The following is a 25,611-nucleotide window of genomic DNA, read 5'->3' as shown; positions in this document are numbered from 1 at the left end:
TGATAAGCAATAAAGAACTGTACCCGGCCTGACCTGTGGTGGCGCAGTGGATAAAGCGTCAACCTGGAAATGCTGAGGTTGCCGGTTCGAAACCCTGGGCTTGCCTGGTCAAGGCACATATGGGAGTTGATGCTTCCAGCTCCTCCCCCCTTCTCTCTCTCTCTCTCTCTCTCTCTCTCTCTCTCCCCCCCCCTCTAAAATGAATAAATAAATAAAATTTAGAGGAAAAAAAAAAAGAACTGTACCCATGTAACCTTGTGCCATGGGGCCCATTGGGGCCCGGAAAGAATGGGTCTGGGATAATCCCAGCCAGCTCTCAGCCAAAGGGGCTAGAGTGCATGGTGCCCAGGGAAAGATGCTGGGATCACCCTTCTGTCTGGGGTTACTCACCGGAGCTGCAGCGAGAACCACAGCTCAAGCACTCGGGGACCCAGTTCCAGAGTTGGGTGTATGTGCTGTTCCCGCAGGGGGCACACACCGTATCTGAGGCCTCAGTGCAGAAGACCAGCGCATGGTAGCCTGAGAAAGCAAAGGCCAGAGGTCTCAGCAGAGTGGGGCTTCTGCCCAGACCCTGGGCTCATCCACTGTTTCCCACAGCCCCACAGTTTGTAGTCCAGCTGCAAAGGTTCTTTGATGGTGTTCCAGTTCCTCTATTGACTCATCTCACATCTAGCAAGTACCAGCTGTCACTCCATCTCTAAATCCCCATTGCTCATAAAATATCTCCCCTTCTGCTTTTTCCAGATGCCTGGAATCCCACCATTGAAACTGCTGGTTGATAGTCAATCACATTTTAGTGAGAACTAGTCTGCCAGTTCCTTTCTTCTTTATATTTGTCTAAAATTCTGCACCTGGAAATATAAACTAGCGGAGGTAGGAACATAGTGTAGTTTCTTATCAAGGCCTGGAGAAAAGGCTTACCAGAGAATGGGAAAATAGCAAGGCAAACCGTTAAGGAGTTTCTCTTCTGCTCCCTGAGCCCTACACTGTCATATTCACTGCAGTACTAACCAGGGAACTCCGTACACAGACTCTGGCAGTTAATGAAGAAGTCACTTCTCCTAGAGTCTCTTAAAATGGCTGTGGGAGGTGATAGGTACATAATGTGCCTGCCCACATCTCAGGCTAATGACTCAAAGCCCTCCAATGGCTCCCAGTGTCCTAGAGAATAAAACCTAAACTCCTTACCAGGGGCCCTGCTTCCTTATTCTGGGCCATAGACTGGCCTTGTTATTCCTCAAGTTCACCAAACAGGCACCCACCTCAGGGCCTTTGCACTTGCTGTGCTTCCACATGCCATGCTGTTCCCTGTAAACTTACATGACTCACTCCCTCACCTCCTGCTTGACTCTACCCAAGTGTCAGCTCCTCAGAGAGGCCTTCCTTGACCACTCTTTTAAAAACAGCATGTCCGACTCCATCTGTCTCCTCCATCTGCCTTAGCTTGCCTTGTTTTCTTCAAAGCACTTATTCTCCAAAAGGATCGCACATCTATGTCCTCTGTTTGTCTATGCCTCTATTAGAAGCAAAATCCCTGAGGGCAAGGATTTTGTCTGTCCTGCTCTCTATTGTATTCCTAACACCTGGAACAGTGCCTGACACTTAACAGATGCTTTATCCATATTATAGGAATAAATGCATAAACGCATGAATGGAAGGCCAGCACTGGGTGTTGGGCCACCTAACTCACTCTCCCAACGGGGGCTAGGCCTCGAGTCCACATCTATGAAATGGTAAGTATTCACTGATTCAATCAATCAAATACATACTGAGCACACAGTATGTACCAGGCAGTGGAAAGCAAGCCCAGTCCCTGTTCTGGAGGAACGCACAGCGAGGGTGACAAAAGAGGGGCCAGGCCATGATGGCACAGGATGAAAAGAACTGCTGCCAGGGGGCCCTTTAGAGCCAGAGACCATTGCGAACTCAAAGGAGAAACCAGATCTGGCCAGGCAGTACAGGCAGGCTTCCTGGAGGAGAGGGACATCTCAGCTGAGGTCTAACAAATAAGTAGGACTTTACGACGGAAAAGGGAGATGGGAAGAGGAAATAGCATATACAAAGGCCCAGAAGTGAGATGGGGCATAGGGCCGATTCGTAGAACTAGAAGTTCAGTGAGAATCGAGAGCCATGACCCTGACCCCATCCCAACCCCCATACACAAACTCCCTCCAAGGCACCAGCCCCCAGCCCCCAGGAACGAGTCAGTCTGAGGGTCGGGGCCCAAGGGTTGTGCTTACCAGGAGGACACATGCTGCAGCACTTCTCAGCCCTCTTGTCGTAGTATTTCCTCAGCTCACAGGAGCTACCGGACTCCTGGTCAACCTGGAAAAGAGAAGGCCCACCATCAGTTTGGCCACGCCTGACACCCAGATTTCCATCCTGTGTCCCGCGAGGGTCTGGCTCTCTGTCTGCTGGGGCTCTACTGACGGATGGACAAAGGACATGGGGATATGTCCCTTTGGGGGGGCGGTGGAGGGGAAAGGGGGAGTCCTTGCCTTCTTTTGTCTCCTCCACTTCCTCCCCCAGTGCAGGTGGAGACACTGAGACAGCTGATGGGGGAGGTGAGGGGGTGGGAGGCTGGCTCCTAACAGCCCACAGGGCAGATGGAGGGCCTTTACTGCTGCCCCCAAAACAGTGACCTTGGTCACAGAAACCCACAGCGCTCAGCACAATGTGACCCTCTGCCTAGGATGCTTCCCCTTCCCTCCTTCCTGCACCTGGGAATCACCCCTCGGTCCTTCCAAACTAATGACTGCCTCCTCAGGGAAGCCCTCCCTGACTCCCCCAGGCTGATTCAGGTTCCTCCTCCTCTGGACTCTGAATATTGGATGTAGCCCCTTCAAATAATCATCTCATTGTGCTAAAACGGGGTATCTACTTGTCCTCCCATCTTGCAGGGGTGTGCGCACACACGAGCACACACACACACACACACACACACACACACACACACCACGTATCCGAAAGACACCTGGCAGAAATGACGACTGCATCATCTCTAGACCCTCAGCTTCCAACACGCAGCCACGGCCGTGCCGGTGCTCCACAGGTGAGTATTTGCTCATGACAGTGACAACAGTTACCATGTCCAGAGCACTGCTAGGGTGCCAGCTGTTGCTCTAAGTGCCCCAGGTGCTCTAGTCAGTAGGCACTGTTGTACCCATTCAGACCCCCTATACCAGCAGGCCACCCCCTGCCCCTGCCAGCTGCCAGGCGTGTCGCCTGACAATGACCCCCTGCCTCCAGGGGTGATGGATGCTGTGTTCGAGTTCATGCTCCAATCCCTGCCCTGCCCCCATCAACTTCCCCAATCCAGGACCTTGAGGTTGTGACTGCTACAGCTGGGCCCTTGGCTGGCCTCTGCATTGGGAACAAGCAAACAGGGAAACCCAGTTGGCTCTCTTGCTCGGCCTGGGGTCCTGTCCAGCCCCCCCCCCCCCCGTGGCATCCTGACAACCCCCCAGGGCTGGTGTTTCCAGCTGCCCTGACACCAGTGCTCCCCTCCCACCACGTTCTTGCCCAAACCGCTTTCTCTGTCTGAGACAGCCTCTTGCTTTCTCTGACAGCATTCCATCTGTCTCTTCTGACAGCAGCCAGCCCCACCAGGCTGCCCTGCTCACAGCCATCCCCGATAATCACTAGTATCCCGCATCCTGAGCTCGCTCCCTCAGGGCTCCCGGCACGCAGGGCTGTGCCCTCACTCAAAGGGCGCCCCCTGAGACTGTGGACTGGGGGTGACCCTGCTATTACCCAGCACCTAGCATGTCGTAGATGCTCAGGGGTCACTAATCCAAGCAACAGGCTTTGTGACAATGTCATTTCCTGGAGAAGCCCAGCCCTGCACGAAGCCCAAACATGGGAGCGCCCACCATGCTGGCCAGTGCCTGAAGCCCTTCCCTCACCACGGTCCGGCCCAGGCCCAGGCCCAGGGACTCAGCTCCAGTGAGACTGGGAGAGACGCAGGGGGCTGGCAGGGGAAGGGGAAACCATTCTGTGTAACACCAGGTTTAAAAAGATAAGTTCCAGCTCTGGCTGAATAGCTTGGCTAAAGCATCGTCCCGATCCACAAGGGTTGCAGGTGCGATCCCCAGTCAGGGCACATACACATACAGGAACAGATCAATGTTTCTGTCTCTCTCTCTCTCTCTCTCTCTTTTCCCTGTTCTCTAAATATTCAATAAATAAATTTTTTTTAAAGATAACTTTCATTCCCATCTGGACTGTACGCTCTCATGCCCACGGCTGCACAGGCATGCTCACGGCTGCACACGCACGCACATGCACACACTCTCCATCCCAATCCTTCCACCCTCCCCAGCTGGCCCTGGAGCATCCGCCAGGCACCAGGATGAAAGGGGAAGCAAAGCCCCTTATCAGGACTCCTCACAGCTGGGCATGGGGCTCACGGCCAGTGTCCAGAGCATCTCAAGGGCCATTACTAAGGCCGACTCCCACCCAAACAAGGTAGAAGCTGCTCAAGGGTGAGCCCAGGAAGCTGTCCTGTTATAAAGAGAAAAGAAAACCTCCCCAGTGATTCTGAGGCTGAACACACCTGATTACCTGGTACCCACGGAGGGAGCAAGATGGCCTGGGGCAGGGCCCAGGGAGGAGACCCGGTCACCAAAGACGAGGAGGTGGGGACCAGAGCAATCGTACCTCTGCAGCTCCCTGCACACACACCGCAGTGGAGGGCCTGGCTGTCCCCAGGGCCCCCCAGATGGGCCTTCCCTGCAGGCTGCCGCCCAGTGTAGCTTCCCCAGGGCAAGGGGCTGTGCTGCCCCCTCAGACAGCACGCCCGAGGGCAGGGACGGGCCATGCAGGGTGGCCTGCACAGGTCTCATGGACCCCACAGTAACTAGGGGAGCCCCTCATTCATGCAGGGCCTGAGAACCACAGGGACAGGATGGCTCCCGGCGGGAAGAGAAATCCTAACCCTCCCAGGACAGCCCCTGGGGTGCAGCCGGCGGGAGGGGGGGACTGCCAGCCTGGAGGAGGATTTCCTGTCACAGCCCAGAAGGCTGATGGGAAAGGGCCCTGCCTTGGCCAAGTTCGGTCTCTCTCTTCACGGCCAGGCCAAAGGGCCCGGGGCAAAGGCAGGAGGCCACCCCTCCCTGTGGCTTCCCCTCAGGCCCTTTGCTTGTGCAAATCTTACTTTGAAAGCTCTTCCCCACACTTCCTCCTGCTGCTCTGTGTGATGGGGTCAACCCTCCCTTGAGCAATTTCTAGGCCTGTTTATTCTCTTGGACAGAAGAAAAAAAAAATACCACAGCCCTGTCATGGCTAAACAATGAGGAACAGAAAGCCCCTCACTGAGCAGGACAAAAGGTCACTCCCTCCACTGCAGGGCTCCCCAGAGCAGAGGCAAAGCACAGGCTTGGGAGCCCCGTCTCAGGTCAATGCAGGGGACACACAGGCTGGGGGTCCCTGAAGCTCCCCAGAACGTGACGAGCAGCCTCTGAGCAACGCAGGGCTGTGGAAGCTTCCAGCTCCTTCGGCTGGTGTGGGGAGGCTTAGATCCATGTTCCACCCACCCACAGGGGAGTGCTGACTGACATTTTAAAATGAGGAACTAAATGGGAGAGTAGTTGATTTGCTCAGCATGTTTAGCAAACACAAGCTTTCAAAATACAGGGTCCCCAGGAGAAAATTTGGAAATCACTGGTGAGCATTAACCACCCATGGAACAGACGGGCAACCTACGATCCAACAGAGGTGGGGGCGATCCAACAGAGGTGGGGGCTGGAGAAGATAGTAGATAAGACAGATAGGCAGGCAGGCAGATAGGGAATAAAAGATAAATGGAAGGTGGGTGAGGAAGGAAGGAAAGAAGAAAGGAAGAAAAGAAAGAAGAAAGGAAGGAAGGAAGGGGGGAGTAGAGGGGGAAGGAGGGAGGGAGTCCACTGGCCCACTTCCTCCCCTCACCATTGGCCTCCAACCACCAAGGAGGTTGCAGGCACTATACAGAATCCCACTTCTGCCCCCCAAAGGAGGTGGGCACATGCCATCTCATAGCTCAAGGAGATCCAATCACCCATCTGAGTTCATCCAGGAAGGAGGAGGTGGAGCTGAGATGTGATTCCTGCCCTGGCCCCACGGGGAAATCTTTGGTCCCCTCCTCAGGACAGTAGAAGGAGTCAGCTCCTGGGATCCACCACCCCCTTCGTCCCTGAGTCACTGTAATGCCACCAGCCCCTGTCATCTACTTCTGCACTAGCCAGCGGGGACTGGGCCACTGGCTCACATGGACACACATGCCTGCTCTCCCTCTCACCCAGGCTTACACCCCACCACCAATGCAGGGAAGCCCTCTCCGTCTTAGGCTGACAGCTCTGACCTCAGCTCTGGCCTGGATTTCCAAGAGAGCCAGGGACCTCAGAACCAGCGGGCACAGACATTCAGCACCCAAGACCCAGCTCTTCCCAGAACTTGCTAGAGGGCCCAGGGTCCATCCCCGGGCTGGCAGCTCCTCAGCAAAGAGAGGAGCAGGGGCAGCACGGGCTATGAGTCTGCAAGCAGGGAGGGCTGGCTGACCAGCAGCTGTGCCAAGTGCCAGAGAGATGCCTGGGAGAGATGGGGAGGGGCTGAGGCCCAGAAGTGGGGGAGGGACTGAGGCAGCTCAGGGCTGGTGGGAACATCTCCAACGACTTCCCATTTAATGGTGGAGAAAGTCAGGGGCAAAGTTAGAAACACTCATTCATTCATTCATTCATTCATTCATCGTTTAGCAAACATACTGAGCACCTGCTATTCTAGGTACTGGGCAGACTGCATGGAAGACCCCCCCATCCCTGACCTGGGAAGCTGAGCTCTTGCGGGGGAGACTCAGACACGCGCAGTAGGAAAATAGAAGGTGGCAGTAGGAGCTCAGCAGAAAAGAAAAGTGGGGCCAGGAGCGACAGGGGGATTGAGCAGGGTGCGCAGCCGGAGGCCAGCGCACACAGGACCAGGGCCAGGGCCAGGACGCGGCCGCTGGGGGACAAAACTAGCGGCAGCACCTGCTCCTAGAAGCTGGCTCCAAGCCAGGCACTGCGCAGGGTCGCTTACACGCATCACTGTCTCTCCGAGTCCTCGTCCAAGAACCAGGTACTACTATTGTTTCCAAGTCACAGATGAGAAAACTGAGCCTCGAAGGAGCCCCATCACCTTCAGCCCAGATTCTTCCCCGCCTGTTCAAGCTGAGGCCTGGGTCTCCCCCACCCCACGAGACTGGATTTCAACCCCCAGACCCACCGCAGAGGTCCTCCCTCCCCTCCTCGGGCACTCCCTCTACTGTGGGCAGCAACCCGATTCTCTGTGCCTCAGTTTCCACATCTGCAAAAAACGGCAGTAGGAACCCAGTGGATGCTCTAGGCCAGTAGGAGCCCAGTGGATGCTCTAAGCCATTTCCAGCCCTAGCTTCTTAAAGATGGGTGTCAAAGAGCTCAGCCCCGGCCCAGACCACAGGGGTGCAGGGTGGGAGGGCCGCCCACCCACAGGAGAGGTGGAAAAACTGAATGAGCCTGAAGGTGGGGGCTGGGGCAGGTGGCAGGGCTGAAGGTGGGTGGGAGGCGGAGCTTCCCCGCCTCGCCCTCATCCCCTCCTCCAGGGTGAGGGCCACCTGAGCAGGTGACCTCTGGGAGGAAAGAGGCCAGAGATGTCTGCCCTCCCAGGCGCACAAACACCTGGCACACAGGAGCAGCACTAGGCTAAGGTTAGAGGATCCCATGCACCTGCTGGTTCTGGAGGGTGTGGGGGTGTCACTTACTCTCTGAGCATCAACACTGTTAGCTATCAAATGGTGACATAACGCCCTGCCTCCTCCTGGGGTGGCTGCAGGAGCAAAGGCAGAGGGGTCTTAACTTGGGCCCATCCCCTTCTCTCAGACTCCCAGGGAACGCACGGGGAGCTCAGAGGGCGTGCAGAGGCCCTGAGTTGTACACTCGTGTCTGGCAGAAGGAATATCAGAACCAGGCTGCTTCTGCCTTGATTTTAGCTGAGAGTGGGCTAGGTGAAGACAAGACCCTGGGCAAGCTGCCTAGTTCTAGCGAGGTGCTAGATGGTCCATGTGAGCCTTGCAAAGGGAGGAACAAGGGTAGGGAAGTTGACTTGTGATCTTTAGAATTATGGAGTCTCCACAGGCTGGGTCCAGGCCAATTCCTCCAGAAGCCTAAAGTCAGGAGACTGTGGCAGGCCAGCTGCCATGATGTAGGGTAGGGGCCTTATGGGACAGAGGGAGGGGGACATTCCCACTGGCCAGATACAGGTTTCCTACCAGCTGCTGGTTGTCTCAAAAGAACTTCACTCAACAGGAACACTTGGAGAAGTAATGGGACCCCAAAATAAAGAGTCTGGATGAGTGACAAAATCCAGGGGCCTGGGGGTCCATCAAGTGGCCAAAGGACACAGTGTCCAGGATAAGGGACAGCAATGTGACTGTGAGTACCCGAAAGAAAGTGAGTTGCAGAGGCACAGCTACGGGCAGACAAGACCTGCCCCGTGAGCCCGGCAAGACTTCTCCTGCCCGAGGCTCCCTCCCTTCCCGAACTCTCCCCTCCTCCCCTCTCTCACCCTGGAGGACCAGAAACCACAGCCAGCTGCTGGGGCTGGGGGAAGTGGGGGGAGAGACTAGTTCAAGGTGGGCACTGCACCAGGGCCGTTAGCCACTGAGGGGCAGGGCGTGGCGGCCACGCAGGTCTCTGCTCCCGGAGTCTGCATCAGTCAGCTCTCTCTGGGCAAGTTAGGCAGCCCTGCCCCAGCTAGCTGACTTCCTGCTCAGACCAAGACCCTGTGTGAACCCCGGGAGTGGGGCCCTCAGTCCCTTCCCCTATTTATAAATAGACAGCGAGAGACAGAGGAAGACAAAGAAGGACAGATCTGGTGAAGGACGGCGTGGGCGCCGCCAAGACGGTGTCCTAAAGCTATGGTGCCCTCTGCTCTTCCTGATACTGTTAACACATTATCTTTGGGGTCTTCAAGGCTTTATCATTTTTCTGGGACCTCCCCTTAGATGCCAGTACCCTTGTGAAGGGCTCACACTCCGGGCCTCCCTGGAGGACCCTGGGCAGGGATTCGGCTGACTGCCAGCTAAGAGCAGGACAGAATGTGGCAGGAAGGAGGCCCCAGGGAGAAGCTTCTGGCTTCAGGGAGTAGTGCTTCTCAGACCCAGGAGAGCGCTTACTGTGTGCAGACGCAGCGCTGGGCACACAGCCACGCATGCTCTCATGTTATCCCTGCACCAACTCCACGAGGTCAGCACTGTCCCCTTCTAGAGATGCAGAAACGGCTCCGGGGACTCCACACAGATACCGTGTCGGCAAGCGGTAGACAGGAGCTAGTCCCAGCTACACCGGACTCTGTGCCCTCGGACAATTTTACAACCTGTGATCATTTTACAGATAAGGGGCCCAGAGACGGGGAGTGACTCCTCCAAGAACACCCAGTGAGCACGGGCGGGTTCAGTGACTCTCCCAGGCTAAAAGGGCTGCAGGGTCCCAGGCATAGACAGCAAAGCTATGGGGAAGGGCAAGGACTCAGGGACCCCCTCCCCCCCACTGGTGGAAACTGTCATCGAGTGACAAAGAAACCGCTTCATTGGTACAGCAGGTACCCGGGGCCCCCAGGTGTGGGGAGAAGCAGCAGAAAGGCAGGGCAGGGGGTGTGCGGAGCCCCGTGCACTGTGGGGTGCGGCCACATTAGGGAAGGGCGACACAGCGACGCAGGGTTGTGGAGTCTCGTCTGCCTTCACGGAAAGGAACAGCATCTGCGTCAGGAAAGACCGACCACATCACAGGTGGTGGCTCAGGGGTGACACATCCCACTCCAGTCCTACCGCCTGTGATGTCCCTTTAGAAGTGAGCTGGGGGTGTGTGTGTGGGGGGAGACAGGAAGCCCGGGCTGGTATCCGGTTCTCTGGACCAGGCTTTGTGCTTGGTGTGGGGATGCAGGGTGCCAGGGCATAGTGCCTGCGCCAAAGGAAACCTCAGTCTAGTTGCAGAGAACACCTCAACCCTTCCCATCCCCCCCACCCCCACCAAGGGCTGCCGCTATCCCCTCCCCAGTCTCCCGTGGCTCCCCTCTCCCCAGCGACATCTCCTGCCGGTTCTTAGCCTCTTGGTCGGCCAGTGGCGTAGCGAGGGGGGGCAAGGGGGTCTATCATGTCCCTGGCGCCACTCACAGAGGAGCAATGGTCTCCAAGACAAACAAGAAAAGCATAGTAGAAGCGTAGTTAGGGGGGAGGGGGGCGCCAGTTATGTTCTCTAGGCCACTGTGGTCCGCAGCCTTTCCAAGTGGACCTGGAGTCACCTTCAGGTCTGGCCCTGATAAAAAGCCTCCAGCACTGCCCTCAGGCCTGGCCGGGCTCACTATCCTCAACCCCCCACCCTGCCAGTATCTTCCTCCCCTCTCATCCAGAGCAGCCCCCCCCACACACACATCATTACCACTGCTCCTCCCTCCGCACCACCCCCTTCCTTTACAGGGCTAACTCTTCAGCTTTTTCAAAAGTTCTCTCACCATCATCTCAAAGAAATCTTTTCCAGAGCCCCAGACCGGCTCGGAGGTAGCCTCGTGCAGGCTCCAATGACAACCTGGGGCTCTATCCTTTCTGATGAGTTATTCCCCTATGTCTTCCCACTTAGGACCGGGACCACAATCCCCCCCCCCCCTCCCCAACCATCTCCGCATGTGCTAGCGTGACCTCTAAGCCAGACACACCCAGGTTTTGTTCCTGGTTCTCTCATTCACCGGCCTCAGTTTTGTCATCTATAAAATGGGGACAGAAACAGTGCCCACCACAACACGGCTGTTATGATTCACTGGGTCAATATGTAAAGTGCCCGGCGTGTGCGGGCTGGCAGTAAGAGCTGAGTGGTACTCGCAGGGTTTATATTACTCATCACCCGACGCCCAGCCCAGGGCATGGCCCAGAGCAGGTGCCTAATCGCCGTGGAATTGTTGAACAGAAGCAAAAGTGTTTGTTTCCATTAGTTGAAATGAGTTGGGGCTCACATGAGAACTGGGCAGGAAGTGGGCTTCTGAAGAGAGGGGGAGGCATCCCCAGTGGGGGGAGACTGAGTGGCAGCTTGGCAAGAAGAGCCCCTCCCGGTCGCCGTGACTACCATGCCAAATGGGTGGTAGTTTAATAACAGAGAGCCCGGCCCCCGGGGGAAGGGGGACATCTGCCTCTAGTGAGCTGAGAACCTGAGTGCAGAGCTTAACTTTTATGTCCCCACTGCCCTTTCCGTAGAAGGGAGACAGTGACGGTACTCCTGCCCCCCCACCAAGGTGGCTGTGAGAATGGAAGGCACTTGGTGCACACCTGGTGACCACAAAGCAACCCCTGGATGTCAGTCCTATCCCTCAGTTCACTGCACTCTCCCAGCCCCAGCAGGAGGTGACAGAGGGGGACACTTTTATCCCCACCTTACCGTTCAGGAAAACCAAAGCTCAGATGGGAGCCCAGAAGTCCCGACGTGCTCTGACAACAGGTCCCCAGGGATCCTGCTCCTCTGCTCTGCCAGTGGGGGGGGGGGGGCACATCACATCTCATGCCAGAGATGACAGGCTCTCCCTGCCCAGGCTCGTGTCTATCCGGAAGCGGCCAGCGTGACCGAGGCCAGGCTCACGCTATGGCTGACCACAGGGGCGCCAGGAACCTATGAGGCTGACACCGACCAGAGTCAGTCACTTGGCTCGGGCTGGGGCATGGATGAGGCCAGACAGGCCGCGTGTTGCAGGATGGGGTGGAGAGGGACACCTCTTCTACTTCCTGAGTGCCTCTGGCCCCACCTAGGGCTTTGGTCCAGTCCAAAGGCTTCCTCCTCCCCGAAGCCTTCAATCCCTCCCTCCTATTCCGCTGCTCCCTCAGTCCACAGCTCTTGCCTAAACTACTGTAATAGTCTGTCCTTCCCACTGAGTGACCTCTCCAATACGCTCTCTGTCCTGATCAATACACTCTCTGTCCTACACTCACTCCCTTGCTCAAAAACTATCAGCGGCTCCCCATTTACTCAACTCCTGACAGGAGGTGAGTGTGGGAGCCGAAAGCACGGACTCTCTAGTAAAAATGGCTGACTTCGACTCTAGACTCCCCCTTGCTGGGCATCAGACAAGCTCTTTTGTTTGTTTTGTTTGTTTGTTTGTTTGTTTAATGCGTGAAGTTAATAAAATTCAGCCTTTCATTTGCTGAATGGACCTGATAATAGTACATACCTCTTGTGGCTGATGTGAAGATTAAACAAAATGACATGTACACAGTGTGTTTCAACAAGCACCACAAAAACCATAGTTGGTACAATTTTTAAATATAATGGACAGTACTAATTCCATAAACCGGCCCCAGACAGCTTACAGCCTCATGTGCCTTCTCGGCCCCGAACAAGCCTTTTGCTTCAGCCAGGACGGCTTAGCCATTGTCCCCTGCTCTTCCTGGCTCTGTGCCTTGCTCCTGGTACCCACTCATCCCAACCCTGCCCATCCGCAGGGCTCAGCTTCTAGAAAGACCCCTGTGTGGTCACTGTGGGAAGAGGGCCTTAAGCAGGACAGATTGGTGGTGGTGGTGGGGACAGAGTCCAAAAGGTGAAAGAAAAAGAGAAGGGCAGTGACCAAGGGGCCAGCTCAGGAAGAGACTGAAGCCATGGGGTAGGAGGAGGGGTAGTTGAGGAGGAAGTAGAGGGTCATGCCTTGAGGTGGAAGGGGCGGGGCTTGATATTTCTGGGAGGACAGGACAGGAAGGAGCAGGATTTAGAGCTTGTGAACCCAGAGGACGAGGAGACTGGAGTAGCAGGTGACAGGCTCACCAAGGGCCAGTTGAGCCGGAGACCAGAGAGAAGCTGGGTCGTGGCTCAGCCGGAGGAAGGATAAGCAGGGGTGCCTGGGATTCTGGCTGGAGCCTTTCCCTGGGGACTCACTGTCACGTCCAGACCTGGGCCTTCTGAGCCGGGGCCACGTGGAGGCCAGAGGTGTACTCCACTCCCTGCCAAAAGCCACCAACTCCCCTTTCTGCCGCCCCCCCCATAACATTTTGGGCCAAAGGACTCTAAAGAGAGATAGACGAGGTCCTCACTGATCTGTGTGCAGCTGGGGCAGTTGAGGTCCAGAGAGAGAGAAAGTGGCCAGGCCCTCCTGAGCTAGAGCCCGAGCCAGGATGGGGCCTCGAACCCCTGACGCCCAGCCCTCGGGCATCTCTCCTGACAGGCATTCGAGAAGGCCTCCCACGGACGGCCAGGAAGATGCTCTGCCCACCCGCCTGCCCCCAAATCCTTCCCGCTCGCTCTTACCTTCAGGCCCACTCAATTCCACGAACCCGTGGCCACATCAGCCATACCCACTGCAGGCCAAGCTCAGACTGAAACAGGTGGGGGGATGGGCACTGTCTAGATGGCAAAACAAAACAAAACCCCCTGGGGATTTCTGCCCTAACACTGGTCAGAGGGGCTGGGTCAACCCATGCCACAGCTCTGAAGCCGGGACAGAGCAAGGGGGGCCTCGCTGGCTTTTTGACGGCCCATTGGCTCCAAGTCATGGCGCACTGCCAATTTTCCCACACACACGTGCCTGTGGTAGGCAGCTAGACAGACATGAGCAGAGCAAGGACTGGGGCCAGGCATCCTTGCACGGAAGGCCACACCACGGAAAGCCCCAGGTGCTGAGCAACGGACAAAACTGGGAAAACAAGGATCTCGCCTCCAGGGTAACTTTTCCTCCACTAGCATGTTGTTGGCCATACAAGTTAGATCCCCCTTAGCAGGGAAGTGAACAAGGGGGCTGGAGAAGAGCCCGTAAACACAAAGCCCCCAGGACAATGAGGTTCTGGTCAGCATCAAATACATCTAGGTCTCAGTTGTGTTTCAGCTCCAAGCCCAGAAAAGCAGCAAAACCAGGCAAGCGACACCAGGGCTGACCTCAGGGACAGCTGCATTAACTAATGACCCCCTGCCCTGATGCTGACCAATCAGTGGAGACCACGAATCTAAAAGCACACACTCGGAGAGCTGATGAATAGTCTATTGATCCTCCCCCTTGGACCTCCCCTGAAACCTAAGAGTTAAAAACCTTAGGATGGAAGACCCAGCATGCTCTCAGTTCTGGGAGCACGCATTGTGCCTTTCCCCTCCTCTTCTCCCTCCCCTTCTTCTTCCCAACAGGCGTGTTTTCCTTGACTCTCTGTTTCTTTCTCCTAAGCACCTAGGAGACCTGCAACCAGGGGAGCAGTGGGCAGCGGCAGCTCGTCCTGGGCTCACCCCCTGAACCTGTCTCCAAGGCCCCCTTTCTTCTGACTTTCTTCCTGCACGGCCAGGAAATTCTTCCTTTACTCTCTGCGCTGTTTCTCTTGATTGGATTGGATTTTTTCCCTCAAGCAGACAAGAATCGAGGTCTCACCATTTCTCTGGTAATAATATACCCACTTGAGTCTGCTACCAAGTGTCAGAGGGCAGCTGGCCTGCCTAGGGCTTGGGAAGTGGGTTCTGCATCCCCACCACCACTGGACACTGGGTGTGAACGAGCTGCTAATGGGCCTTCTTGTTTGAGTAATGAATCAACAGTCTCCTGACAACAAACCTCCACCACTGACACCTGAGATACAGCCTGCTCCATCGCCTTCTCCTCTGATGCGACCACATGGAGGCTCAAAGAGGTAGGGCCTGTGTATGTCACAGTCGACAGGAAAGCAAGACAGAGACGAGACCGGAGCTGGACCCTGGGGCCTCCTGGACAGCTGGACCCCACCCCAGAGGACTCCCCCTGACATTGCTCACACTCAGGGCAGAATAAAAGCTATTTTCCCAGACCCCAGTCAGTAAACAGACACTTCCTCCTGGGCGTGCACCCCAAACCACAGTGTCGTCACCACCACCTGTGACCTCACAGCACGCTTTGGTGGAAAACGACTGTGGGCCCCAGTGAGGTGAGCCCTGAGCTTCCGAGTCCCAGGACAGCAGTCAACAAACAGCTCGGCAGAAGGGGACAAAAGCCCAAAGCCCTGGACTCAGAATGGAGGAGGGCTGCGTGTCCATCGGGGTGACAAAGGGCTCCTTTGAGGAAACTGCCTCCCCTCTACTCAAGGACTCCTTGATCCTGTGGGTTTCAGGCAGCAGGCCCCACAGAGGGTGCCCGCAGCATGGACTTCCCCGCAGTCGTGGGCCCCACAAGGTCTGGCTTCTGAACTTGAAAAGGCACTAACTAGGTCCTAATGGGCAGGGAGGCGGAAACCCAGGATCCGGTTCTGTCTGAGGGTTCTGCATCCTGTCTTGGATGCAAGCTGTCAGGCAGCCAAGAATTCCTGATGCCCCTGGGGCCTGGATGTGAGAAATCATTCCAGCCAAAGCAAGTGGGCCTTGAGGTCCCTTTTTGGGAAAATTTCGGGACTCCCTCTCCCCCCACCTGGTCTGTGGCCTTTGTCAAGCACATGCTATGCTGACAGTTCCCCAACATTCCAGGGGAGAACTGTCCAGGGGAATGTTGGGGTCAGTGCTGCTGGATTTCACAGATAGGGATGCTCAAGGTCCCACAGCAAGCCAGTGACAGTGCTGGCCTGGGACGCTGCTCTCTTGACACGCAGGCCAGTGCTCCTTCCTCAGAGCCCTGCTGTCTTAGAATTCACTTGGAGGCTGGGGAGGGGACAGCATGACCTCAGAAGCGCCCTCACAGGGCTCCACCCCCCACTCAGGGTCACAAATAAACAGAACCTCAGGACCACAGAGGTCAGAGCCAGAAAAGATGTTAGAGACAGTCTGGAGTCGGCTGTGCCCATCTTGCAGGTGGGAAAGCCGAGGCCTTCTGCAGCCCCTTCCCACAGAGGTCACCTTCACTCAACCTCAAATGACATACAGCACCTGTCACTCACTGTAAGGCATGGGGAAGGGCCAGGTAGTGATTTCCTGACCCCGCGGCCCCTGCCACATGCCCAGGTCCCGAGGCCAAGCATTTGGGCAGGTAGTGTGAGAGGCCCAGCAAGGGGTCATCTGGACAGGAAGGAGGGAAACTGTTCGCAGGGATGCTGGGCAGAAGGTCTGGGCAACTGGCGGTCTGCCATCCACACTTGGTGACCCTGTGGCTCAATCAGGTTCCACAGTGGTCTCTGCTTCAGCCTGAGCACTGTCCCAGGACTCAGAGTAAGGTTAGGCCTGCAAAGCCACAGGTGTTTAAAGAGCCACCAGCGGGCAGCACAACCAGCAAAGTACTTTTAATCTTAACAACCAGCCAGTGAAGTGGGGGTCATCCCCATTTTACTGATGGGAACACAGAGGCTCCCAGACATAGAAAGACTTGCCAAGGTCACACAGCCAGTAAACAGCAAAGTAAGGATTCGTGCTGAGAGGTCTGTCCGATTCGGTGGCCGGGCCCTCCCCCCTAGGCTATCGTTCCTGCTTCCCCGCGGCCGGCAGTGTCTGGAACAGGGTACCACAGCATCTCCACTTGGTTCCTGTTGCCCTGGAAACTGTCTCCCACCCTATCCTAAGCATCCACAAAGCCCTGGCTTCCCTCCCTACCTGCTTCAGGGCAAGTCATGAGCCTACTGGGGCCCTGAGTCACTGCCCGTGGGTGGCCCCATCACGAGCCAGGGTGGGGGTGTGAGGGGCGAGCACTTGGGGGAGAACACCCCTAGCCTCTGCAGACTCAGTACTGCAGAGAGACGAGCTGGGGAAAACAGTCCAGACAGAGGACAGACTGGAACTCAGCTCTGTCACCACTGGCTTTTCACACTCTTCTCTCTCATCCATAAAACTGGGTCGCCGTCTAGGTAAGATGAATATTTTGGGGCATTCATTCAGTATTTTTTTGCAGACCTACTCCATGCCAGGCCCTGTTCTAGGCCAATACTTCTCTACCAGGAGCCATCTTCCCCTGGAAGACATTTAGCAATACCTGGAGACACTTTTAACTGTCACAACTGAAGGGGGCAGTGCTGCTGGCACCTAGTGGGGAGAGCCCAGGAATGCCACTACACAGCCTACGACATGCAGGACGGCCCACACCGCGACTACCCAAATGTCAAGAGTGCTGAGGACAGGAACACATGTTTGAGGAACAGAAAAGCAGCCATCCTGGCATAAAACTGAGTAAGTTGCTATGCAGAGTTGAATGTGACACCCACAGACACACACCACAGCTGGCATCAAACTGTTCCCCTCCCCTTCGCCCCACACAACTGCCCTGGCTACTCGTCCAGGAAGCATTGAATAGGCAGGGCCACAACATGTTTCCCAGCCCTGGGAGAGTCTACACCTCAGGAAGCACTGGCCCAGGCCCTGGGGTGACAGTGAGGGCCACCCAGACGCAGGCGGGTTCTCAGCTGCACCTGCTCCGGCACCTTTCACACCCACTCGGCCCTGAGAGGTGGACTAAGTGGGAAGAATGTCCCACATCCACAGACGGGAGGACACAGGCTCAGTAACTTGGCCCAGGTGACACGGGCAGTTTGGGGCAGAGCCCAGGTCTGTGACCATTGACAGTATGGCTCCTGGCAGGCTGGAGCTAGGTCATCATCATGGGGGGCCCTAGAGCCCAGAAGTGGGCTGGGCTTGGAGTAGGTGTCTGTGAATGTTGGGGGACTAAATGGATGAATGGTCCTGCATCAAGGTACCTGGCCACGGCCCTCTGAAGGAGTACCTGACCACCAGGCCACACTCTCAGTCAGCACACAGGTTTCACTCGGGCTATCAGGGAGGGGCAAAGGGACATCCCAGGACAGCCAACACCCTGGGTCACCCATCTCCACTCCAATGGCCAATATCCCCAAGCCTGCCTGGGAGCCCTCTGCCTCTCCCCTAACCTGAGTGGGGTACTGAGGAGGCAAACAGCATCCCTGTCATCTCAAGACTTCCAGGGGTAGGCAGGTCAGACCCAGCAGGTCAGGACCCCCATGGCTCCTCCCCAGCAAAAACAAAAAGACAGACTGCTAGGGACCTGCTCTTCCCCATCCTGGGGCACCAAGCGCTCTCCTGTCCTGCCAACTTTACTGGCATTTATGTCCAATGAATGAGGAACTAAATAAATGAATGACCCACTCCATTCCAACCAACACACACAGCCTTTAAAAGAGGCAGAAACTGTGATTACACAGTGACTCTGCCATCCCTGCAGCCAGCTCAGGTCTCCTTGGGCTCTTTTGGTAACTTAGTCTAGTTACAGCCAACATTACTGAGCACCCTCAGTGTGGTATGCCAGGGACCAAGCTGAGGGCAGGGACAGGGATGCGGGCATGGGGGAGAGGATGGCACAGACAATTCAAGCACACCTGCATTCTCATCCCACCCGCCCACTAACCCACAGCTCTGCAATCCTGGGACCATCACAACCTCTCTGGGCCCCTTTCCACCTGTCTAAATGGGAGCAGCACCATCCACCTTTTTGGCGTTGCTGTAGGAAGGTTCCAGTGAGATCCTGTAGTAAACACCTAGCACAGTGACTGGCTCTCGGTAGATGTTCCAAACACTGGAGCTAGTGTGCTGGTAGTGACAAGAAGGAGGAGGACCCCACAGACCCTGCCCTCAAGGAACCTTCTATCGAGGTGGATAAGACACAACTCGATAAAAAGCAGAACGCAGCCTGTCCTGGAAAGGAACAAGAGCGCTGAGAGTTCAAAGGGAAAAAGATCAAACCCACCTGGAAAGAAGAAAGGCCTTCCTGCAGGAGGTGGCATTTGCAAAAGGTCCCGAAGGACTGGGCAAGGGGCGTACCATGGAGAGGGGTCAGCACAGGGTACATGTGTTTCTCAGGCCGTGAGGTACAGCTGCAGGGAGATGGTAGACACAACCCGGACACCTCACTCACTCCGGCCTGGGACAACTTGGGGATTTTCTGCTTCAGCCCCTGGGAGCCACGAGAAGTTTCTCAGGCAGGGAGAGAGATGCTCCAACTTGAGGAGGGTCTCTCCCCAGAGATGCCATCAAGGAGGGTCATGGTACAAGGGCCAAAAGATGAGCAAGGAGACTGTAGAGATAGTCCCATGAGGACAAGGGGGGAGGGACGTGAAAACTGGAAGGGAAACCCCTCTGACAGCTCCAGGACCCGGGCCTGGTGCCCCGTGGGCCACGGAAAAGACCTGTGCCTCCTCCCCTAGGGGCTCACGTGCCACTGGAGCAGGATGATACCCCCCGAGGCACTGCAGTCAGGCTGGGGACCACACGTGTCTGCATCCACGCTCAGCTCTCAGAGCTGGGGCTCTCTTGACCGGAAAGCATAGAGCCACCGGTTTCCAGAGCAACCTCTGAGGCAGTTCCCCAGAGTCCTCCCTGACACCCACTGTAAGTGAGTCAATTCTCCATCCTCTGCCCTTGAGAGCCGGACTCTAAAGATGTCTTTAGCCATAGCCGGTGAGTCACTGCACATTACCACATGAGCCAGTGTCACCTCCCCCACCTTCCTTCCCGGTCAAGATGTCCAGATGGTTCAGCACATACCACACAACCATCAGGGTAGGATCCCCAGCCACAGGCAGAAAGGAAGAGATGACCCTTGACCCTTCAAAGGAAGAGTGCCCCCACACCCTTGCATGAAATACAAGGAGTTCCTCTGAGCCTTGGTTTTCCTTTTCTGTAAAATGGGGGTCCCTCTATCTCACCAGACCATGGAGACAGTCAAAAAAAGTGGAAGACACCCAATTCCTCTGCCTTGCCAGCATGGTGGGTGCAGTTAGAACAACTCTGGGGTTTCTGCTATCTCCTTTTCCTGGAGCCTCGTAGAGACCACATCTGCCTTGATAACCACCCAGAAGTCCTCCCTCACCTCCTGTTCCCGGAACTCAAGCACAGAACTTTGGGGGAGGTCAGCCCAGCAGAACCTGAGGACACCTGTCTCCTTCCCATTACCCTGGAGCCCTCAGAGAAAAGGCTCTCAAATGGCTGCTGGACACACCGAGAGGTTCTTGGGGAAGGGGTCTGGGCATGCAAGCCAGCCCACGGTTGGACTGTGCCCTTATTAGGCGCTTACTGTAAACCAGGCAGCCACGCTGCCCTTGTATTTCTAAGAAAGAGGAAAACCATAGCCCAGAGGAGAAGGAAGTCATCTGAAGAAGGTGCTAAGCATCTATCTGAAGAGGGTGCCCGGCATCCGCAGTGGGGACAGCACCCAGGTACAGAGCAGCTCCTTTCCTCCACGGGAAGGAAAGCTTGGTCGTGGCAGTCGCAAGGGTAATGAAGTTGGGATCTCCAAACGCCCTGGCCTGTACTGGCAGAGGGACAGGGCTGCGCCCCCGGGCATATGTGCCAAACCGGGGTCCGCAGCCGGTCTCCAGTAGCGCGCAGAGCGTGTCTGACCCAGCGGAGTGCGGGGCTCCTCGGTCGCCCCGAGCCCAGCATCCCTGTCTCGGCGCCCCGGGAGCGCGCGGCAGGGGCTCCCCAGGGTGGGCGCCAGCCCGGGTAGGAGCGAGGTGCAAGCGCTCCCCGTGCGCCGCGCGAGGCACCCACCTTGGTGGGCACGGCGTGGCCCGCGGCCCAGAGCTGCAGTCCGACGGCCAGCGCGGCCCAGACGCCGGCGGGAGCCATGGGGACGGTGCGGCGGCCGAGCGCGGGGGCGGTCCGGCCCGCCTGGCCTGCGCTCCCTCGTGCCTTCCCTCCGCTGCGCCGCGCCGCGCTCCCGCGCTGCAACTGAAAGCGAAAGGCCGCGCTCCCGAGGCAAGAGAAATGCAGGGGGCGGGGTTGTGTTGGGGGCGGGGCGGGGCGGGGGCGGGCGAGATGGAAGACACACCTTCACCTTCTTTTCCCACTCCCCGCGTCCCGCCCTACGACCCGCTGCTCCGCAGGCATCCTCGCCCGGACCCCCACCCTCGCAAAGCCTAGCCTAGCCCCCCTCAATCCGGCACTTCATCGATACCTCCAGCGTCAGCCATTCCTAGCCCTCGGTGACACCTCAACCTCCCCAAATGTTCCCCTCCCAGTGTGTGGGCAGGAGACCCTCATTGGGGACAGGCTTCCACTAGGTTTGTGGCTGCCACGGGGCTGTGCCTCTCGACCTGCCCTGCGACCACCTACCCCTCTTTCCCGCAGGATCCTCACTCCTGTCGGGGTTGGCGCTAATTTCCAAAAGCATCCAGCAAAACTGACACTAGCTTTGGCGGGCCACATCTATTCTAGATCATTCACTCATTCGGACCTTAGAGTCAGACCACCTGGATCTGAATCTCTGCACTAAGCTCATAGCGTCATTATGAAGATCAAAAGATATGTAATACACATAATATAGTATGTATTATACTCGTGTGTTTACTTATAAAACATATATGTAAGTTAATAAGCTCTGCATACGTATTTGCTGCTCTTGCTATTAGTCATTTGTTCATTTATCCCTAAATACTCTTCAAGCTCACAAGACCGTCTCCATGAGCTAGACCTGCCCTGCCGTCCTCCTTGAGTCCCCTGTCCAGGTGGCTGACAAGTGAAAAGAGGCTTGGGACAGAAGGCTTCCAGGATGTTGTGGGGCCCCACAGGAGGGCTGGCTGAAGCCTAGGGCCATTAGCGCTGGCTTCCCTGGAATTTACATCATGACTGAGCACTCACACTAGTGGCTACCTGCACCCCCTTAACTTTGATTGCCAACCCTGATGTCAGGGCTAGCCTTATGTGACCAGACCACATTCCCCCCAGCCCTGGGAGTCCCCTGTCCCCAGCACACAGGATATTTCCGAAGGGTGGGGTGGGCAGGGTGGCAGGAGGTGATTCTGTTCCCTTGTTCCCTCACTGCTGGTTGCCCCAAGAGGTACAGGGTCCCCCACTCTGGGCCACCAATGCCTGAGATGGAGATAGCAACAATGATGCTTCTAGGTGCTGGGTGAAAAGTGGGAAGTGACTCTTAGGGAGATGGAAAATCCCACCTCCTGATCAGGAGGCTGGGAAATAACCTGGTTCCCACATATTTGTGAGACATGGGCTTCGCTGAGGTTGCGGCCAACACAGCCCACAACCTTAACTCCTCAGGGCCAGCTTCTAAAACTCGCATGACAATTTCTCCTGGCCCTTACAACTCTCACCTGGGAGCAATTTTGAGGACTCTCTGATCATAAGAGAGAGCCAAAGAGCAGGAGTGGGGTGTCACCTGGTGGAAGCAGGGGCAGATGGTTCTCCATGGATGTCCCCTACGTACCTCAAGCCCAGTGGGTCCTGCTGACTCATTCTCTCCAACAGCAGCTCAGCTCATACCCTGTGCAACCTGTCCCACTCCAGCTCTGCCTCCTCAGACCCAGCCACAGGCTCTAACTCATGTTACAAACCTTCACAGAGCACCTGCTGGGTGCCAGCCCTGGCGTGCTGGGCCCTCAATAATGCAAAAAGCAGACAAGAACCTCCCATCAGTCTGTGGTCCCTAAACTCCTGTGATGATCACATTCCACAGCAGTCCCTCCTGCTTGGACCCAGTAAAGGGAAGCATCCACTCTTCCCCCTAGAGGGCTCTCAACACAACGGTGACTCCTTCCCCAAAATCCTTTTTCTCGGTTTCTCCAAACCCAACATCTCACTCAGGCTGGGGGTGAACAATGGCAAATTCTGGGTGAACCATTTGACATTGAGTTTCTTAGTATGACCTGCACAGGTGGCCCAGGACTCTCTCTGCAAGATGGGGTTCGATCTTGGCACCCACCATATTGTACCTGCCATTGGGGAACCTGGGAAAACTCAGCACTAGCACAGTCTGGATCTCCTGGCCTCTCCCCTCCTGCCCCACAGCTCAGTCCTGGCTTTGGCCTTGGCCATTTCTCCCTGCAGTGCTCCGGTGGCCTCCCAGCTGGTCCTCTGGCCTTCAGGCTCTGTTGCTCTAATCTGTTCTTCGTGGTGTGGTCAGTGCAGCTCTCTGACACATAAGGCAGTGATGCCATTTTCCCCAGTCTAGTAGTTCTCAACCAAGGAGTGATTTTTACTCCCTGCCCCAAGGGACATTTGGCAATGTCTGGAGAATTCTGGGTTGCCACAATTGCAGGAGGCAGGGGTAGGTGGTACTGGCATCTCGTGCATAGAGATTAGGGATGCTGCTCAATATCCTACAATGCACGGGACCACCCCCAAAACAAATTATCCAGCCCCAGATGTTGATAGACGTTGAGAAAGCATGCCTAGGGCATGGCTCACCACAGCCTTCAGAACCGAACTCAGTCTCTTCAGCAAGACGCTGGAGAGCCTTCACCTCTTGGCCCAGCCTGCCTGCCAGCCAAGTCTCCCCAACTCCACACTATTGACCACCCCAAGGAACCCTAAGTTCCCACCTCCATGCCTCGTTCACATGGGTTCCTATGCATGGGCTGCCTTTCCCTCCTGTTTGCATGGTGATCACCTCTTTGTCCTTCAAATCTTGAAGCTGAATTCTCTCCGCTGTGAAACTTGCCCTTAGCCACACCCCACCAACCTGGGCAGGGTTGGACATCCACAAACCATTAGCATGACACTCACCTTGGTCTGGTTAGTTGCTCACATGTTCCTCTCCTGTCATAGTAATTATGATACTAGCCGTCAGGGGACTTGCAGAAGTATGTTGGAACAGCAAGGTCAAGCTTCATAGGGAGCTTGCACGGCTAATAAGAGGTACAGAGATTCAAACTGAGTTTGGCTGCCTTGGTACCCCAACTGAGCTGCCTCTCACACTGCTGGATTGTGTGGTACTCAAGGGCAGAGGGTGATACACAGAGGGAGGGGCTCAATCAAGTTGAAGGACATGAGGACTACGTGCAGGACTAGTGTATGCAGGAGGCAATAAAGAAGTGAGTGAGTGAATGAGTGAGTGAACAAACGAGTGAATGAGTGGATGTCAGGGTCAAGGCCCAGGAATCCAGCCCAGCCCAATCACTCAACCTGGTCTCCTAGACCATGTGTGTCTTAGACCTCAGCCCCACAGTGCAGGAAAAGCCCACTTAGTCCTCGGTCATGGATATCAAGCAGGCTTCCAAGAGATAGGACCACGGTCCTCTGGTCTACAACTCCGAGGCTATAAGCACAGCAGCTGTAACCTCAGCCTGGGCTCCCCGGAGCCTTTCCCAGTGTAACCCCTAGCCCTCAGAGAGCCCCTACCATCTCACACACCCAGCTAGCTGATGACTCTGTTTTGCAAGCAGATGTAGACGAAAGCTCAGCAATAACAGGTATCGTGCGTAAGAATAGCCAGTCTGCCGACCAATATTTATTGAACACTTATTATGTGCCAGGCATTCTAGTGGACCGCTGGGAGGAATGGCTCTCCAGCTTCAGCCATCATCAGAATCACCTAAAAGATGTTGTACACGTGCAGATTCCTGGCCCCCCTCCCGTGTCTGACAATCTGGCTTTGCAATGGGCCCCCAGGTGACTGACAGACACCTTCTGGGAAACCGGGTATGGAGGATTTAGCTGCAGCAGATGCTGCGGCTGAGGGCAGTTAGGTGGGGGCAGCTGTGGTTGTGCTGGGATTGGCAGTTCACACTATAGGGCAGGTCTCAGAACCAGCCACAAAGCCGGCTCCTTCTGACCTGGCCCCCCAAGGGCCCAGGAGCATCCTGTCTTGCAGGAGCTGCTTGGGCAGCAGGACCCCCCCCACACACACACACACCCCACCCCCGCCCACAGTCAGGGCAAGCCGCCTCCTCTTTCATCCCACCATTCCGTGTGTCCCCAGGCCCTGCCCCAGCCCCTTGATGACTCATGTTCTAAAATCAAGAACAGGAAGGAACACTGGGTGTTAGCCACAAGCCTTGCAACGGACTCCTTCATCTCTCTGTCCCTCCCACCCGCCCTCCCACCTTCCCGAGCTGAGCTGGCCATACCAAGCCGGGGCTGGGGGGCGCTGGGGGCGCTGGATTGAGAAATATCCACCAGTTCCCGTCTGGATTTCCTTCCAAAGAAGAGGAGGGCCAGGGAGGGTGGCTCCCCTGCTTCCCACCCTCAACAAGGACCACAGGCAATTTGGGGAAGGGAGCCAAGACACTTCCCAGGGCTCCCCTTCCCCCAGGTCACCAAAACCTCCCTGTTCTGCCTGGGCTGCCTCTACCTAGGAAGCAGTTTCCAAATCAGGCCCATACCTTCTGGAAAAGACCCTCAATTCCTAAGCCCAGCAAGTGGGGCCACTAGGCTTCAGGGGAGTCCTCATTCTAGTCACTCTCCCGGTGACCTTGGGCCAGTGTCCTCCCCTATAACATGAGAGGACTGAATTAGATCAGGGAGACAGGCTGATTCATCCTAAATGCCAACGCCACTTGGTGGTGGCTGCCTAGGGCTCTGTGTTAAGAAGGATTCTGAGGCCCTGGCCGGTTGGCTCAGCGGTAGAGCGTCGGCCTGGCGTGAGGGGGACCCGGGTTCGATTCCCGGCCAGGGCACATAGGAGAAGCGCCCATTTGCTTCTCCACCCCCCCTCCTTCCTCTCTGTCTCTCTCTTACCCTCCCGCAGCCAAGGCTCCATTGGAGCAAAGATGGCCCAGGCGCTGGGGATGGCTCCTTGGCCGCTGCCCCAGGTGCTAGAGTGGCTCTGGTTGCAACAGAGCGACGCCCCAGAGGGGCAGAGCATCGCCCCCTGGTGGGCAGAGCATCGCCCCTGGTGGGCGTGCCGGGTGGATCCCGGTCGGGCGCATGCGGGAGTCTGTCTGACTGTCTCTCCCCGTTTCCAGCTTCAGAAAAAAAAAAAAAAAAAAAGGATTCTGAGCCCATATGTGGACTCTGCAAGAAAGGATACATGATC

General features: G+C 56.2%; 1 protein-coding gene across 2 annotated transcripts in view; it reads right to left on the bottom strand.

Moving 5' to 3' along the window:
• The window catches only part of TNFRSF1B (TNF receptor superfamily member 1B), a 37,115-nt gene extending 13,731 nt beyond the window's left edge, over window positions 1-23,384 (bottom strand). The window contains exons 1-3 of one of the 2 annotated variants that reach the window (XM_066375100.1): window positions 23,361-23,384; window positions 2,241-2,325; window positions 391-519 (exon numbers count right to left, since the gene is read on the bottom strand). In XM_066375100.1, the coding sequence (XP_066231197.1) occupies window positions 391-519; window positions 2,241-2,253 (142 nt within the window). In that variant the 5' untranslated portion in view covers window positions 2,254-2,325; window positions 23,361-23,384. Of the gene's footprint in view, window positions 1-390; window positions 520-2,240; window positions 2,326-20,390; window positions 20,567-23,360 lie in introns of those variants that run through there. The other variant, XM_066375099.1, reaches the window with a different exon arrangement.
• Between the last annotated feature and the right edge of the window lie 2,227 nt (window positions 23,385-25,611).

This window comes from Saccopteryx leptura, chromosome 3, assembly GCF_036850995.1.
Source record: "Saccopteryx leptura isolate mSacLep1 chromosome 3, mSacLep1_pri_phased_curated, whole genome shotgun sequence".
Lineage (NCBI taxonomy): Eukaryota > Metazoa > Chordata > Mammalia > Chiroptera > Emballonuridae > Saccopteryx > Saccopteryx leptura.
Note: the sequence above shows the minus strand (reverse complement) of the source record. Positions and strands in the feature narration are given on the sequence as shown.